Source organism: Boleophthalmus pectinirostris, unplaced genomic scaffold, assembly GCF_026225935.1.
Source record: "Boleophthalmus pectinirostris isolate CB_2022bp ecotype Guang Dong unplaced genomic scaffold, ASM2622593v1 HiC_scaffold_1, whole genome shotgun sequence".
Taxonomy (NCBI): Eukaryota; Metazoa; Chordata; class Actinopteri; order Gobiiformes; family Gobiidae; genus Boleophthalmus; species Boleophthalmus pectinirostris.
Window position 1 is genome coordinate 10,497,193 of NW_026570970.1, and position 17,094 is coordinate 10,514,286.

The window sequence follows — 17,094 nt, forward strand, 5'->3', positions numbered from 1 at the left end:
GCACCTTTAAAGTAACCACAGAACAACTTCGTATAAATAAAACTTAAAACATTTTGAGACTTTCTGGACCAACTGTGACCAGTAAATAGAGTTACTACGTCCATTTAAATGTCCAACCAGGATATCGACTGAACCGATATTTGGAAGCCGATATCTGATCCAGCAATTTTTTCAGTATTGGATCGATGCACCCTTACAGTGGACTTATTATGACCTAATCATCTGCTTTTACAATATATCAATACCACCAATTTTGCCCAAATACATGAATCTTTACAAAATCTGGTCCAAAATCGAAATCTTTCTGAGTTGTAACGCTTTACCCAACCTGCACGCTCCCATCCAACCGAGCATATTCTTCGCTCCATTTCCAGTAAGCAGACTGCCGGCCTTGTCCGCGTGCCAATTTTCATCAGGACCACTCTTCCCCTTTACAAACAGCTATAAAGAGCGCTCTGTTCTGGCATGGGAGGGGGGTAGAAGTGAGAAGAAACAGACTACCCATACACAAAAACAAGCTTCTATCGTACCCAACTGGCAACGCGCTGGCAGCCTGGCATCGCTGACGGATTCGGGGGTCTTTTTCGCCTTAAGGGATGCCCCCGACTCGGATACGGGGGGTGGAGATCTGCCGCCGTAACTGACCATAGACGGACATACTGTATTCCTAACCAAACAATGCAGGTCGGGTTATGACTTGAGATTCTTTCGGCGTTGAGTGAATGGGAAATACATTAGAAACACCTGCTCCCACTGTCTGGTTCATGTCTATATAACTTTAAAATTGTTGTATTAGGGGTACAGATGTTCGCGGCTAACTCGGAGCATATTGTTTTTGCACATAATTCCATTTAAGTTTATAGTGTGTGAAAATGTAGCGTCCGTTTTAGTGCCGTGTCTGGAACGCTCGCTTTGTAGTACAGCGTGGACATAACTTATACCTTAAAGAGTATTGTGTGTAAAGTAATGTAATGTAATGGCGAGCAAAGGGGCCACAAGTGAAGCTTAGGATCACTTGAGATTTATCGTGTCTTTTATCACTGCATTATTTGTGTATGGTCGGGAGTGATCCTAAAAAGGTCTCGAAGGTACACAGTTTTTGAAGAAATTGGAAGAAAAATCGCACTGTTAAGAGTTTCCAGATTCATAATGTTTTTGTTTGAACGTCTATTCAATTGTCTTTAATCATAACGTAATAATATTTTCACAAAACTTCTGTACGATCCATTTTCTGCAACTTTAAGGTTGGATTTTAGAAAACACGAGTTGAAGCATTTAGTTTTTAGTAGGGATGTAACGATATCCAAATGTCTCGGTACAATATTATCACAATATGTATCTCACTGTACAATATTTATTGTGATATTTTGGAGAGGTTGATATAATTGTAGATAGGACACTCTCTTTAACGTCACTGCAAACATCTCAAAAACTGATTACGTTAAGAGTTTAAAGGGACCATATTATGCTGTTTTCTAGGGATGTAACGATATCCAAATCTCACGATATGATATTTGTTGCGATACTTTGAAGAGCCTAATATAATTGTAGAAAGGACACTTTTTGCTTTTTGCTTTTGAAATAAGAATTTGGTGTGAATTATTTCCGTCATAATCCCAAGAATTCAAGTAAAAAAACATATTTTTTAATGTTGTCTGCACTGAAATGAATCATGGGATATGTAGTTCCTTATGTTTATAAGTTGTTGCAGCTGTAAAACAATGAATTTAAGCAAAGGAACTTGTGATTTGATATATTGTGACAGCCCATGATATTATTGTGAGACTTTTAGTAAGAAATTTTGGGGCATAATTTTCAACATTTTCATTATTGTTCAATATTCGAAGAGAGTCATCACATATCTTTTACGCAAAAGTGTATGACTTTGGGTAATTAAAATTTTTCATCCAATATAAAGGTCCTATATTACACAAAATTATGTTATTGTGTGTATTCAAAAACAGACCTTGTGTTGTGTTTTGTTTCATTCACACATGTCTGAGTAACACTTTAGGCTACACTGATATAATAACGGTCAGAACAGAAGACGCAAAAGTGGCGTTGCGTCTTCACTTTTTATTCCACGTTTAGACAAGTATTTTCAGGAGATAATCTGCGTGCATACGGTGACACAAAAGTGTGTGGAATTCGATTGGGTATGCATGCCAGGCGGCTCAGTGGTGATGTATGTGATGTAAATGCATACGTGACATGAGCAGATCTGACCAGAGTTTTGCGTCTTGGGCAGTGTAGACGGAAACGCTACGGCGGAGCGTATTCAACTTTTCCACTCTGGAGGGTGGTTTCAGATTTTTGCGTTTTTAAGCCCTAAAAACGCAGTCACCGTCTAAACGAAAGGCACTTCTGATAAAGCATTTTGTCATTTTTACCTGCAAGCGTTCTTGTTTAAACAGGCCCTTGTTATTAGTCTGTTTACATGTCCAGAGCTCAAAATGTTCCACCTTGTGATGTCATGAAGTGGTAGTTCTCAAGTTAACAGCTTCTTTTACTTGTAGTTCAGCAGAGATTTGGCAATTCCAGGGCTGAATTATCCAAATGATTCTTCCAAAGGAGCATGGAGTTTAAAAACAGTGGTGCATTTCTTGGATTCCCACATAACAGTTCATTTTGAGAGAAGAACTATGCCTAAATTTCGAGGATTTGCGCGTTAAACATGTGTAAACAAAACAAAACACAACTCCAGATATGTTTGTGATGAAGAAACATGATAATATAGATCAGAAAACAGCACAATAGGCCTTTTGAGGACCACTGCACTGTCAAAACACCTTGCTACTTTCAACTTTCACAACTTATCTTACTATATTATTTATTATATTTCTATTACTATGCACCCCAAAGTAAAAAATCACCACCACACGTTTAAATATTGCGATTGAAATCCATAACCACAGGCTCTGCTCCTCACTCCTCCATCTGTGTAATTGCTGTTTGGCTGTATGTCGATCCCTATGTGATTACATGCTGTTTCTCCCATTGTTACACTGTGTGAGAAAAAGTGATGAGGGACGTGGCAGGGCTCGTCTTGCTCGTGAGTAACGCCGTGACTAAGTGCATACCTCTGAACATGTACATTAGGCTGGCTGGGGGACTACGGGGAGGAGGGAGGGGGGGGGGGGGGAGATTGAGGTCTGATTAGCAGCGATTTAAAAGAAAGAGACGGAGAGATGAGGCCGGGGCGTGCTGCGTACAAGTTCAGTCCGGCGCCACGAGACTCAGGGGGCGAGGAAGTTGGTTTAAAGGTTCTATATTACGCAAAGTTGACTCTTGTGATCTTTAAGTCTTGTTATAATGCTGTTACCTCCTCAAAAACAGACCTAGAGTTGTGTTTTGCTTCATTCACACGTGTTTAAGTAATCCTTTATTATTAGTCTGTCCACCTTGGGATGTCATGAAGCAATAGTTTTCAAGTTAGCAGCCAGCTTTTACTTTGTGTTTAGTAGAAATAGGTAATTCTAGAGTTAAAATCATCCAAATTATTCCAGTGAAGTTGTGTGGAGTTTGAAAACGCAGGGTAGAAAGGTATAGCTTGATTCATCTGCCGGTTTTACTTTGTTTCACTTCGTACAAACCATCTGACCTCGCAGCCTTAGAATTCGTTCGCTAGACGGTAGGCGGGTACTTTTTTTATTTAACCAGTCGCTGCTATTTGGTCTTGACGTATCGGGTCTAACTGGTATATTAAGCTGTTCCCAAATCCCGTAGGAAGAAGGACAATAACGTCTTTCCCCTTGATGAAATTCACCAAATATTCCCTTTGTTCTGGCTTTAAATCCTCGATCTCAGGAAAGGCTGGTGCTCGAACTTGCACTTCTGGAGTTTTTGCGAACCGTCTAGTGTATTTTGATTCCTGACCTAGTCGCTGGAGAGAAATTAAATTGAGAGGAGGCACTAGGTAGCACCAACCTGGTTAAGAGAAGTAGAACAGAGCCTAAATATGCAGCTTTTCTGTATTAAACATGTGTGAATGAAAAACTTTTTGATGAGGAAACAACATTATAACTGAAATATCGTGATATCGTATCATCAAAAGTCTCGCAATAATATCGTAGGCTGTCACGATACATCGAATCACAAGTTCCTTTGCTTAAATACATGGTTTTACAGCAGCAACAGCTTTTAAACATCGGGAACTACATATCCCATGATTCATTTCAGTGCAAACAACATGAAGAGACTTTTACTTTTACTTGAATTCTTTGGATTGTGACAGAAATAATTCACACTAAAATCTTGTCAAGGTATTTTAAAAGCAAAAAAAGTGTCTCATCTACAGGTATATAAGTCTCTACAAAATATCGCAATAAATATCGTACTGTGAGATGCATATCGAGATTTGGATATCGTTACATCCCTATTAAACAGCTTAACATGGGCCCTTTAAACTCTTAAAATCATCCGTTTTTGAGATGTTTGTAGTGGCATTAAAGAGAATGTGAGTATGCTGCTGTGTGTTCTGTTGTCTTTCTACTTCATATCTGGCCCAAAAAGAGTTAAGTCAAAGATTAAGATCGTTCTTCTACATTATAGTCTAGACTCTGATATGACAAATACTATATAATGATAAGGTTTGCTAATTATATTCCAAATATGTAATTTTTGGAGGCTTTGTGAATACATGTTGGGCGTGAGTGCTTTACTGGGTCAAACAAACTAGGTCAAACTTAAACTTTAAACTACTTTAAACCTGTAAGGACACTTTTTTAGTTTATTTATTTTTCTTTATCTTATTTTATGAGCTACTATGTTTTCTCTAGGATTGATAAAGTTATTTCAAGTCTACTACACTATTATCAGTCATTTGTACATAATAACATAACTTACATTTAAAAAAATAAATAAATAGAGGTGTGCAAAAATATCAAAATATCTATATATATCGTATCATTTAATGTGATGATACAGAATTGATATCGTGAGCTGTTGGGTCGATATATCACCAAGAGTAGTTTTTGGTATATTTTAATAAATTATTTTGTTACAGAGCTACAGTTTTGTTGCTTGTTTACCGGAAGGAAACTTTTTTATGTGACACTTTTGACATTTTTACTGTTTTGATGATTAGAATGTTTGTGTTTCATATGAACTTTGCACAAGAAGTGGTTTAACAAAGACTTTTAGTATCAGCCATGATTCAGCCATTTTTTATTGAACCATATCAAATCAATTTGAAATATATCGTATTGAATCGAAAATGCACTGTATCAAGATATGTATCCTATCGCGGCCAATGTATCAAGATATGTATTGTATAGTGGCCTATGTATTGAGATATGTATTGTATCGCGGCCAATTTATCGAGATATGTATCGTATTGTGGCCTATGTATCGAGATATGTATCGTATCGTGGCCTATGTATCAAGATATGTATCGTATCGTGGCCTATGTATCGAGATATGTATCATACGCGGCCTATGTATCGAGATATGTATCGTATTGCGGCCTATGTATCGAGATATGTATTGTATCGCGGCCTATGTATCGAGATATGTATCATACCGCGCCCTATGTATCGAGATATGTATCGTACCGCGGCCTATGTATCGAGATATGTATCATACCGCGGCCTATGTATCGCGGCCTATATATCGAGATATGTATCGTACCGCGGCCTATGTATCGAGATATGTATCGTACCGCGGCCTATGTATCGAGATATGTATCATACCGCGGCCTATGTATCGAGATATGTATCGTACCGCGGCCTATGTATCGAGATATGTATCGTACCGCGGCCTATGTATCGAGATATGTATCGTACCGCGGCCTATGTATCGAGATATGTATCGTATCGCGGCCTATGTATCGAGATATGTATCGTACCGCGGCCTATGTATCGAGATATGTATCGTATCGCGGCCTATGTATCGAGATATGTATCTTACCGCGGCCTATGTATCAAGATATGTATCATACCGCGGCCTATGTATCGAGATATGTATCGTACCGCGGCCTATGTATCGTACCGCGGCCTATGTATCGAGATATGTATCGTACCGCGGCCTATGTATCGAGATATGTATCGCGGCCTATGTATCGATATGTATCATACCGCGGCCTATGTATCGAGATATGTATCATATCGCGGCCTATGTATCGAGATATGTATCGTATCGGCAACTTCTTAATGATACCCAGTCCTAAAAAAAATGCCGTATGATTATTTTGACTATTGGGATAATTACTTTTGCCTTAATCAAAAGTTGTATTCCAAGTAATATATAGTGAATCAGGAAGCTTGTATTGGTTAACAATACTGAATATATATTTACATCACATATTTTACTTTGTTTACTTTATTTTTGGCCAGTGTGCACTACTCACAATTTAGAATTTTTGAACGCAAACTTTTTTGTCATTTGTTATCAATCAATCCATTTTACCAATATTTATTTATATATGTATTGCCACGGTAAACAAAATGTCACGATGCATTTCTTCAACTTCAATCACCAGCTTTTATTCTTTCCCTTTTTCTTCATTCTTTTTGTACATTTGACCTTTTCTTCTTTGAGGTCACTCTTTCTACAGCTCCATTTTCAGCTAAGTACTTCGTCAGCCTCCCAAAGTGCCCCCCGACGTGACGGTAGAAGAGCGTTTAAACGGTGATGAAGAGACAGCTCCGGCCGGCCCTCTCCCCGGCCCCGCCCCCTTTCGCTCCACAACACCCAGTCTTCATGTAACATCTTGTCAGGAGGAGGGTGGGTCGACACGGCCTCAATAATGGTACCTGCCACGCTGCACTGTTATTTGCTCTCCTCGTGACAGACCGGCCCCGTAAACTTCGGCGAATTATCACAACCTCGGATACACTCGGAGTTGGTGATTTATTGCGTCTTCTGCGCCGACACGTTGGTCTGACGGAGACGGAGAAATGAATAAGTTTTGTTGATGGACGTGATGTGGAAGGTTTCTTAAAGGGTCCACATTAAACTATTTTCTCAAATCTCTCGATGCGATATTATCACGATATGCATCTCACGGTACGATATTATATACGCGATTTTTTTTTTTTAAGAGCCTAATATAATTGTAGATGAGACACTTTTTTGCTTTTAAAATACCTTGACAAGATTTAATGTGAATTATTGCCATCATAATCCCAAGAATTCAAGTAAAAAACATATTTCTTCATGTTGTTTGCGCTGATATGAATCATGGGATATGTAGTTCCCTGTGTTTATAAGCTGTTGCTGGGGCGTAACGATATCCAAGTCTCACGATACGATATTGTCACAGTATGATATTTATTGAGATATCGTGGGAAAGCTCATGATATGGCGGGGAGGTTCACGATTATGGATGTAACAATATCCAAATCTCTCGGTACGATGTTTTCACGATATACATCTCACGGATATTTTTTTTGATATTTTGTGGAGGCTAACAAAACCGAATATGCAATTTTTTCCTCTTAAAATGCCTTGACAAAACTTAACTGAAAGAATAAAGACTTAAAAGTGCTTAGAACTGTTAATTCTTCTTGTAGTCTACACTGAAATGGAGCAAAGGATCATGGTCTATGTAGTTCTCTCACTATTGCTGCACCATAACTCTTATTTTAAGCAAAGAGACTTGTAATTCGATATATTGTGATGGCCCACGATATTATTGTGAGAACTTTTGACGATACGATAACACGATATTTCGGTTATTGTTACATCCCTACTGTTTTCTGATCCGTGTTATAATGTTTCCTCATCACAAACATAAACCTAGAGTTGTGTTTTGTTTCATTCACACATGTTTACCATGCAAATCCTGTATATTTAGGCTGAGTTCTTCTCTTTAATCCACTTTGTGACATCATGTGGTAATACAAGAAGTTCTCCACTGTGTTTTTAAACTCCATACACCTTCACTAGAATCATTTGGTTGATTTCACCCGTGGAATTGCCAATCTCCACTGAATAAAAGGTAAAACGTAGCTGTTAACTTTGAAAATTACCTCTTCAGTAGACAAACTAACAACTCAAAAATGTGTGAATGAAACAAAACGCAACTCCAGGTATGTTTTTCATGAGGTAAAAACATTATAACACGGCTTAAAGCTCACAAAAGTTAATTGTGGGTAATATGGGACCTTTAAGTGTTGCAAAATGGTTGGAGCGGGTGATTGTGGTTGAGATAGAGCGTAACCACCGTCGGTTTCTTAAAGAGGTGGAGCAGTGCTGGAAAGACTTCAAAGTGTTTTTAGTGAAATTGCATAAAGGATTTTTTTTTTGATAGACAGCTGTAAGTTCATGTTTTTGTCACAAAGGTTTCTCAAAGTCAACTTCCATTTACACACGTCAACAGAAAGAACGTACGTGGATGAATGTGTTTGTTTCTTACAATTTATTTAAATCACAGTATGTAACTTTTAGCTTAAAAATAGATTAAATAAAATAATGTTTTTCTTTTTCTTTTGTGGTTGTTTTATCGCACTTAAAACACATGTCTGTACTATGACTGAGCTTGCATCTCCACAAACCTGGCTCTTATTTGTTCTAGAGGAGGGACACTTCAGAGATATGTTGTTACTTTGGCTATAATCTAACATAAACAACAGCTGACAAATAATGTATAATTTGTTTAGTTTTTTTTTTTCTTTTTTTAGACTCGACTAGACTCGATCTGTTTAAAAGAAAAGTTTCAGTTTTGTTTAGTTTTCCTATATTTTAATGTTTAGAGACATTAAAATCATAATTCTGCACCAGATTATAACTAAAAAGCTAGTTTCCATCAGCAGTCTAGTAAATATGACTTCACTGTATTTATTTATAGAATAAATTTTTAAAAATTACAAAAATTACCAAATTTTTGTAATTTTTTAAATACTTTTTTTTATTTAATCAGGTTTTCAAGTTTTAAATAGTAAATACAAAAATTGGGGCACTGCTCAGTTACAATAGAGATATGAAAGAAGGGATCATGACTCTTTTTGTTTATATTCTGAACATTTTCTCCAACGTTTTATGAAGATGCGTCCTTTGAAAGGTTAAAAAACATAAAATAAATGGAAACTGTTCCATACAGGGTTCCATACACGTACTGCTTTTTTCACTTTCAAAACTTTTTCATGACATTTTCATGACCTAAAGTGAATTTTCCATGACTTTACGGCACCTACATGTGTAGAACTGATCAGACTTTTAGGACTAAATATGAAATGTTAACCCTTTCCACTCACCTTATGGTTTGGTTTTATAGTTTTTTAACATTCAAAATACTGTCAGTGCATTTAGTGTCGTCTCAAAAAAACAAAAGGCACATACGCAAAACACTGTAGTGGCGTAAAAGAAACACTAAAATTCCATGACTTTTCTAAAACTTTCAATGAATTTACAAAAATCCATGACTTTTCCGGGATTTCCATGAGCGTGGGAACCCTGTCCATAGATTATATTTCTTCTATAACATCTAGCCACACTTTTTGCATTTTAATTCACTACTTCTCTGCAATATCTCTGCACTTCTAAACTCCTCTCTGTCAAACTCAAAATGGACCAAACCTCTTCTCTTCTGTGTCTTCTTCTTTTACCTTTTTGCCCTCCACACTGACCAACACGAGTCACTATTTGCCTCTCTGGCCTTTTCCCCGTGGCCCGCGGTGGTAGCAGTGAATTATGATATGACACGCTGCTTTCTTTACTTCCCAGCTTCTATGGCGATCATGATAAATCACCTCTCTACCCCGCATGGGAACGCTACACCTCCGATCCTAGCACAGTTGTTTTTGGGGCCCGGAGACGCTAAGAAACACAACTCGAGAACCTACCGTGGCCCCTCCGTGTCCGAAAACGGGATAATGTACTCTGATGTTAACTATTATTTGGGCTAGCTGCTGTCACATCACATTGAGTCTTTCGGTAGTGCAAGAAGTTTCTTTCAAATTGCGCGGTAAAGCGTGAAAATTGTTGCTATTGATTTGCAACATGGCGACCGGCTTTGATTGATGGGTCTCTTGTCTCGGAGCCCCACATTCCTGGCTGGAACTCAAGGGAGCATCCACACGCAAGATAACAACGCGTCTATCAGGAGCGACCAATCAGGAAGCTCGGAGAATCCAGCAGAGTTTTTCACGGTAAACGTACTGTAAAGGCTTAAGACCTCATCAGAAACTTTTATCCTATCTTAGCCGTGGTGGTGCTGTGGTTTTGACAAGTTTGGTTTTGCAGCGGTTAGGTCACTGACTGTTCTTCCACAAAAGATAAACTGTTTGCTGGATCCAGGGGAATTAGGAGGGGACATTTTTTCTCATCCCTCGTGTTATTGCGAAGGATTCTGGGAAAAGTAGGCGGGGTTAAGATGCTAATTTAGGTTGGATGCATTAGTTGGCAACCGCGTGAAAGAGAATATTTCGTGTTTTAAGTGAAGTACGTAAAGTGATAAAAGATAAATCGATTTATAAATAAGGAATTTTGTGTGTTTTCTGTGGAACATTCCAATATCTCCAGAGAGAATAAAAGGATTTGGACACTTCACCAGAAAAGTTAGTTAGTGCGTGGGCTGCTCGATTATGGAAAAAATCATTATCACGATTATTCTGGTCAATATTGAAATCACGATTATTTTTTAGTTAGACGATGCATTAAGTCAGCATTTCTCTCAAAAATAAAACACTTTGTTATTGATAATTTACGCAAAACTTTCAAATTGAAGATAAATCTACGCTACAAATATGTACAGTTTTACAATGTATAAAATACAAAATGAATAAAATATACTTTGAACAAGAAATAAGGCATAGAAAAACATAAATGTATCCAAAATAAATTATATATCCAACTGTTTTACAATCTCTCTATATTAAAAATATCCCAAAATAAACTTTGTTAAGCTAAATCTAAATCATTTCAACTTGATTATGTGAGTTTGGAGATCGAAATTGTGATAAAAATTCGATTAATTGCACAGCCTTACTTAGTGCACTTTTAAATAGTAGTCGTATTAGTTTTATTCGGTCATTTTGCAGCACTACAAAACAAAACATAGTCTACAACCCCATGGATCATGACTAAAAGGGTTTATGCTGAAGTAAAAAATACTCATAATGCCAAACCCTTTGAAACAATGACAGAATTCCAAGAAAAAAAGGCAGTGTATGAACAGAAAACTGCATTTACAGTTTCACTTATGACTTACTGTCTATATAAGAGAAAAAATATAGATTAAAACAAACTAAATTTAATGCATAATTCATTCATTCCAGAGCTCTATATCTTTCAAAACATAACACTTTGGGCTACGTTTATATGATGACGGTCTGAACAGAAGACGCAAAAGTGGCATCGCGTCTTCACTTTTTATTCCGTGTTTAGACGAGAGTTTTCGGGAGGAAATATGCATGTGTACAGTGAGGCAAAAGTGTGTGGAATTCGATTGGGTTTGCATGCCAGGCGGTGAAGTGGTGACATAAACGTGTACGTGATGTGAGCAGATTTGACCAGACTTTGGCGTCTTGGGCAGTGTAGACGGAAGTGCTACGGCGGAGCATAATCAACTTTTCCACTCTGGAGGGTGGTTTCAGATTTTTGCGTTTTTAAGCCCCAAAAACGCCGCCACCGTCTAAACGAAAGGCACTTCTGATAAAATATGTAGTCGTTTTTACCTGCAAGCGTAAACAGGCCCTTATACTCTTTTTTTAAATCATTACTCAGATTGTTCCATAAGTTTTTTTTTGTTTTTTTGTTTTTTTTAGTTCTTATCTTCATTTTTTTAAAGATGTCCGTTTTATTTTCGCTTATGGTCAGTGTAAATGACCGTCATCACTTTCACAGGTCCCACAAGAAAAGTTTTCAGATCTTCTTTCCAAGTTTTTCACTTTGCCTTCCTGTATACAACCTTAAAAAAGCAACTCCACAAATCGTCGTAGAATAATGCAAACTGTACTGTATATTTGTCCCACGCCAGTATTCATCAAAAGTTTTTCTACGACCAACTGAACTCTCTTTCGTCTCCGCTTCACACAACTACAAAACTACCACTACTTCTTACAAATCCACATCTCCGCCCTTCTCTTATTTGCACTTTACATATACATATACATATATACATACAGGCCTGTCTCCCGTACATTGCGCATGTAAACTAGCTTCGCTCCTGACACCGTGCCCCATCCTCGTCTCCTCCCGTCCGGCGAGCTCAATGAAGACAAATCAAACCTCCACGCTCCTTCTGACAGGTATGACGGAGCGGCCGGCGGCGCTCGTAACGATCTATGCGCAAAAAAAAAAAAAAAAAAAAAAAAAAACTTGATGTAGAGCGAGGTGCGGCGTTTGACAACGGGGGGACCGGCCAGCCATGGGACTCAACGCCTTCTCCGTAATTAGGTGAATTTGGTGCGCGCCGGGGGGAACGACAGCTAGATCAAGGTCTTGATGAATTAGCGGTAGCGCACTGTCAAGAGTTGCATCACATTAATCAAAACAAACTGGGCGCCGTGGCAACACTTTTTTTTCCCGTCGTCGTCTTCTTCTTCTACTGCTTTTGGGGGTGATGAATAGCCCTGACGGCGCTGTGTATCACCTGATCGTGCTGAATTTAAATGTAACAGCGTAGTCCGCGCAAAACCTCTATTGATCTTACTCCCCGGCTTCCCTTCTAGATGCGGCTGGATTCAAATATTTTAGATAAGCAAAAGAAGAAGGAGGTGGAGGGAGAGGGGAGGAGGAGGAGGAGGAGGAGGAGGGGAGGCCATGTTGGTATGGTAATGGCGAACCGCGATAACCTAAGAAAATAAACAGTAAGTAGGTCAGGTTTGGACAAAAGTTACGAAAAGTAGACTGGCAACCTAGATATCCCTTTCAATGGAGGGGAAACAAAAACTTTATTCTACTCTACAAACAAATAACTAGGAACATTTAGCTTGAATTTTGGGAATAAATTTCACTTTTTACAAAATTCTGTAAGAGCAAATGAAAGTTTTACATGAGAAACCTTTCTAAAAATGGCATAGTATTGTAACCTTTCTTGCAATGTAAAACTGTAGTAATTAATAAAGAAGTAGTAGCCAAGTAGTCTTGTCACTATACTAAAATTTAACACTCCATTTTTAATAGGAATAGTAATAGTAAGGCATAGTCCTGATACTTAATACTGAATCAAATTCCCACAATGATAATTCAAATTTAAAAAAGGTCTAATAGAGACAACAGAATGTGATTTTCAACATTAAGTTGTAGTACTTTCTTTGATATTACTATGTGTTCTTATATCATGGTTTGAGTGGTTCTGCATCTTATACTCAGGTGCGATTTATATATTAAAATTTTGTCACAAGAGGCTCTATTCTTGTGTGTTAGTATCGGCTGCTCCTGTTACTCCTGTACCACTGTCACTTGGCTCTACTGCGCATGTCTCCTGCCGAAAGAGCCTCTGTCCTGTCTGTATCATATCAGTCGATCACACCAATAATTCTGTACCACTGAAAATGTTAAATTTAAACAAACTTATGAAGATGACTGAGAAGACTGAATACAAATATTTTGCAGATTACAAGCTGCAAGTAGTGAAATCTGCAGCTGAAAACGGAACTTGAGCAGCAGAAAGAAAGTCTGGAGTTAGCGAGAAACAACCAGGAGAGTACACCATGTAACTTTCCTGGAATTCAATATATGGATCAACAAAGCCTGGACTTCAGTGACACCAAAACCATCCTGTCGGGATTCAGAAACACTGGAATAATTCTAACTGGAACTGATGCTGAGTCTGACGACAGCTACACAGAAGAGGAAGCGGCGCTCTGTTTACCTCCGGAGGTCGCGGAGTTGCTCAGAAGTGACACCGAGGATGAAGAATTGAATGGATTTAGTGATTTGGAGTGAGATGGAGAGTTTGGTAAACTTGTTCCGTTCTTTTGTTTATGCTATAGTTATCTCAAGAACTGTTCATATGCAACATTAACAGTCTGTTGTTTTCTGTTCTCTTGTTATTACTGTAACTTCCCTTTTAAGATGAAATGTTGGTTCCTGGACTCCAATTTTCTATAAAAAAAAAAAAAAAAAAAAAAAAAGTGCAACTTATATATGTTTTTTCTTCTTCATTATGCATTTTTTGGCTGGTATGACTTATACTCTGTAGCAACTTATAGTCCGAAAAATACGGTAAGTCCTTAGTGGCCCAGGTGGGTTCCATAGTGGTCCATGGGTGTATACTAGTCTATATGGTCTTATACATTGTAAAGTTATTCAGATAGGTTCGTATTTGTCCTGTGAATGTGACTCTTTTCGTTTTGATACTTGCTCAAATGAGTATCTAGTTTTGATCCTAGCTGATATTGATTTGTATCTGATTTTCGATACCTTTGACAACACAACTAACCATGTAATATTAGCTGATATGCATGTAATAGTTTAGTCTTAGTAGTAACTGGGTTTATTTAGTTTATCTTTTAGTTTGAAATCTGAATCAAATCTTCTGCTCCTGTAATGTTTTGCAGATGCGACTTAACTAAATGACGTAGAGATCTTTTTAAAACAATTTCACAGCAGACTTCCTCCTCGGAGACGACATGCTTTGGCACGGTCCCTCAGTTCTGGTTGCTGCCAATGCCAGAAAGTCTCTCCAAGTCCCCGCTCCATGAAACGGTAATAGGCGATAACTGAGGAAATGTTAGCATAGTGCGGTATCAGTGCTAATGCGTCATGTCTCCTTGTCTGTGGCTTTGTGGTTCCTGACTGGCTTTCATCTGTTTGAACTTGGATCAGGGCAACTTTCTGAGGTTCTGCTACTGGCAAAGACAAAACAGAAGTCTGCAGGGAATAAGAGATAAAGAGTATTGTAATGCATGAAAGTTTGAGGCTTTTTTTGTTGATATTTTCATCGCTATGGCGTCATTGTAACCCCACCGTATTAAAGCTCCTATATTACGTGAAACTGACTCTTGTGAGCTTTAAGCCGCGGTATAACGCTGGCACCTCCTCAAAAACAGACCCGGAGCTGTGTTTTGTTTCATTCACACATGTTTGACTAATCCTCTGTTATTAGTCTGTCTACGTCTCCAAAGCTCAAAATGCTCTGTTCCACCTTGTGATGTCACGAAGCCGTAGATTTCAAGTTAATAACTACCTTTGACATTAAACTTACTGTATATACATCAATAGACAGAACTGGATAACGGCACTAGGCCAAATTACAGGTCAGTACTGTGGAAAGGCAAGCCCACTCACAGTAGGAGTGTGCAAAAATACTGAAATATCGATAAATATAGTATTGTTTAATTTGATGATACAATATCAATAGCATGGGCAGCTGCTTTATCAATATATCGCCAAGAGTGTTTTTTTGGTATGTTTTACTAAATTAATTTGTAAAAGAGCTACAGTTGTGCTACAATTGTGTTAGTCCGCACAATTTAATTTCTCTCCAGCGACCAGGTCAGGAATCGTGTTGTCAACGATTCCCTAGATTGAGGATTTAAAGTCGGAACAAAGAGAATGTTTGGTGAATTTTATCAACATGAAAGACGTTATCGCACTTCTTCCTACGAGTTTGGGAAAAGCTTAATATACCAGTTAGCCCATTATCGGTGCATTACGTACGTCACGACCAAATAGCAGCGATTGGTTAAATAAAAAAGTACCCGCCTACTGTTGAGCGAACGAATTCTAATGCCGTGAGGTCAGACGGTTTCCGCAAAGTGAAACCAGCTGATGAATCAGGCTACAAATGTGTTGCTCATTTGGAGAAAGTTTACTTGTTTATGTGATACGCTTGACATTTTCACTGTTTTGAGTAAAATGGGTGTTTTTCATATGAACTCAGTGGTTTAATAAAGACTTTTAGTATCACAGCCAAGATTTAGCCTTTGTTTTTTACTGAAGTGTATCGCATCGTTCTGAAATATATTATATCGAATCACAATGAAAGTCGAAATCGAAAATGCACTGTATCCAAAACCGTATTGTATCGAGGTTTGTATCGCATCGGCAACTTCTTAATGATACCCAGCCCTAGCAATACTGCATGTTCTTTCAATTCTTTTGCAATAAAAAATACTTTGATTGAATAAATGAAGTTTAAGTTAAACGTTTCATGCCATATTGTGAAACTTTGTTGTCACTCTAGGAAAAGAAATACCATCTCTATAAAAAAATATACATTCTGAGTACCCAAATTTTATCATACGGTGTCATCTTTCACGTTTTTTTTTTTTCATTTTGTGATGAATTTACTGTCATATATTCCTCTGTACTTACCCATGCATGGCGTGCAGTGGATGCGGTTCGTAATGATAGCGTCCCTCGTGGTGCCTCATGTCGATGGGGATGGGCGTGTGGAAGGTGGGGAAGAGCGGATGACCACCTGCAGACACCAGAAGACAAAAACTTAAAACAAAATCACAGGTATTTTTGCTACATTGCTATATTACAATGCTGTTATTTCGTTAAAACATACTTGGAGTTGTGTTTTGTTTCACAGCTCCTTTGACCATTAGTTCAGTAGAGATTGGCAATTACTAGGGGTGTAACGATATCCAAGTTTCACGATACGATATCGTCACGGTATGAACGTCACGGTGCGATATTTATTGCAATATCATGGGAAAGTTCACAGTACGGTGGGGAGACTCACGATTAGGGATGTAACAATATCCAAATCTCTCATTACGATATTTTCACAATATACATCTCACAGTTCGATATTTATTGCGATATTTTGTGGAGGCAAACAAAATTGTGAATATTCTACTTTTTCCTCTTAAAATGCCTAGAAAAGACCAAAGAACTAAGACTTAAAAGTGTTTAGAAATGTTATTTCTTCATGTAGTCTACACAAAAATGGAGCAAAGGATCATGGTCTATATAGTTCCTCTGTGTGTGCTGCACCATAACTCCTAATTCAAGCAAAGAGACTTGTAATTCGATATATTGTGATGGTCCACGATATTATTGTGAGAACTTTGACGATACGATATCACGATATTTCGGTTATTGTTACATCCCTTGCAATTACAGAGCTGAAATCATCCAAAATGATTCTAGTCAAAGTGTAAGGAGGATAAAAACACAGTGGAGCCCTTCCTGTTTCACCACATGACAGGTTTGTGTGTTAAACTTGCATGAATGAAACAAAACAAAACATAACGG

At 38.0% G+C, this 17,094-nt stretch overlaps 1 protein-coding gene across 1 annotated transcript in view; it reads right to left on the bottom strand.

The window, feature by feature from the left end:
* gli2a (GLI family zinc finger 2a) overlaps positions 1–17,094 on the bottom strand; it is a 210,261-nt gene that overhangs the window by 79,175 nt on the left and 113,992 nt on the right. The window contains 1 exon segment of the mRNA XM_055152490.1: positions 16,204–16,309. Within this exon segment, the coding sequence (XP_055008465.1) occupies positions 16,204–16,309 (106 nt within the window).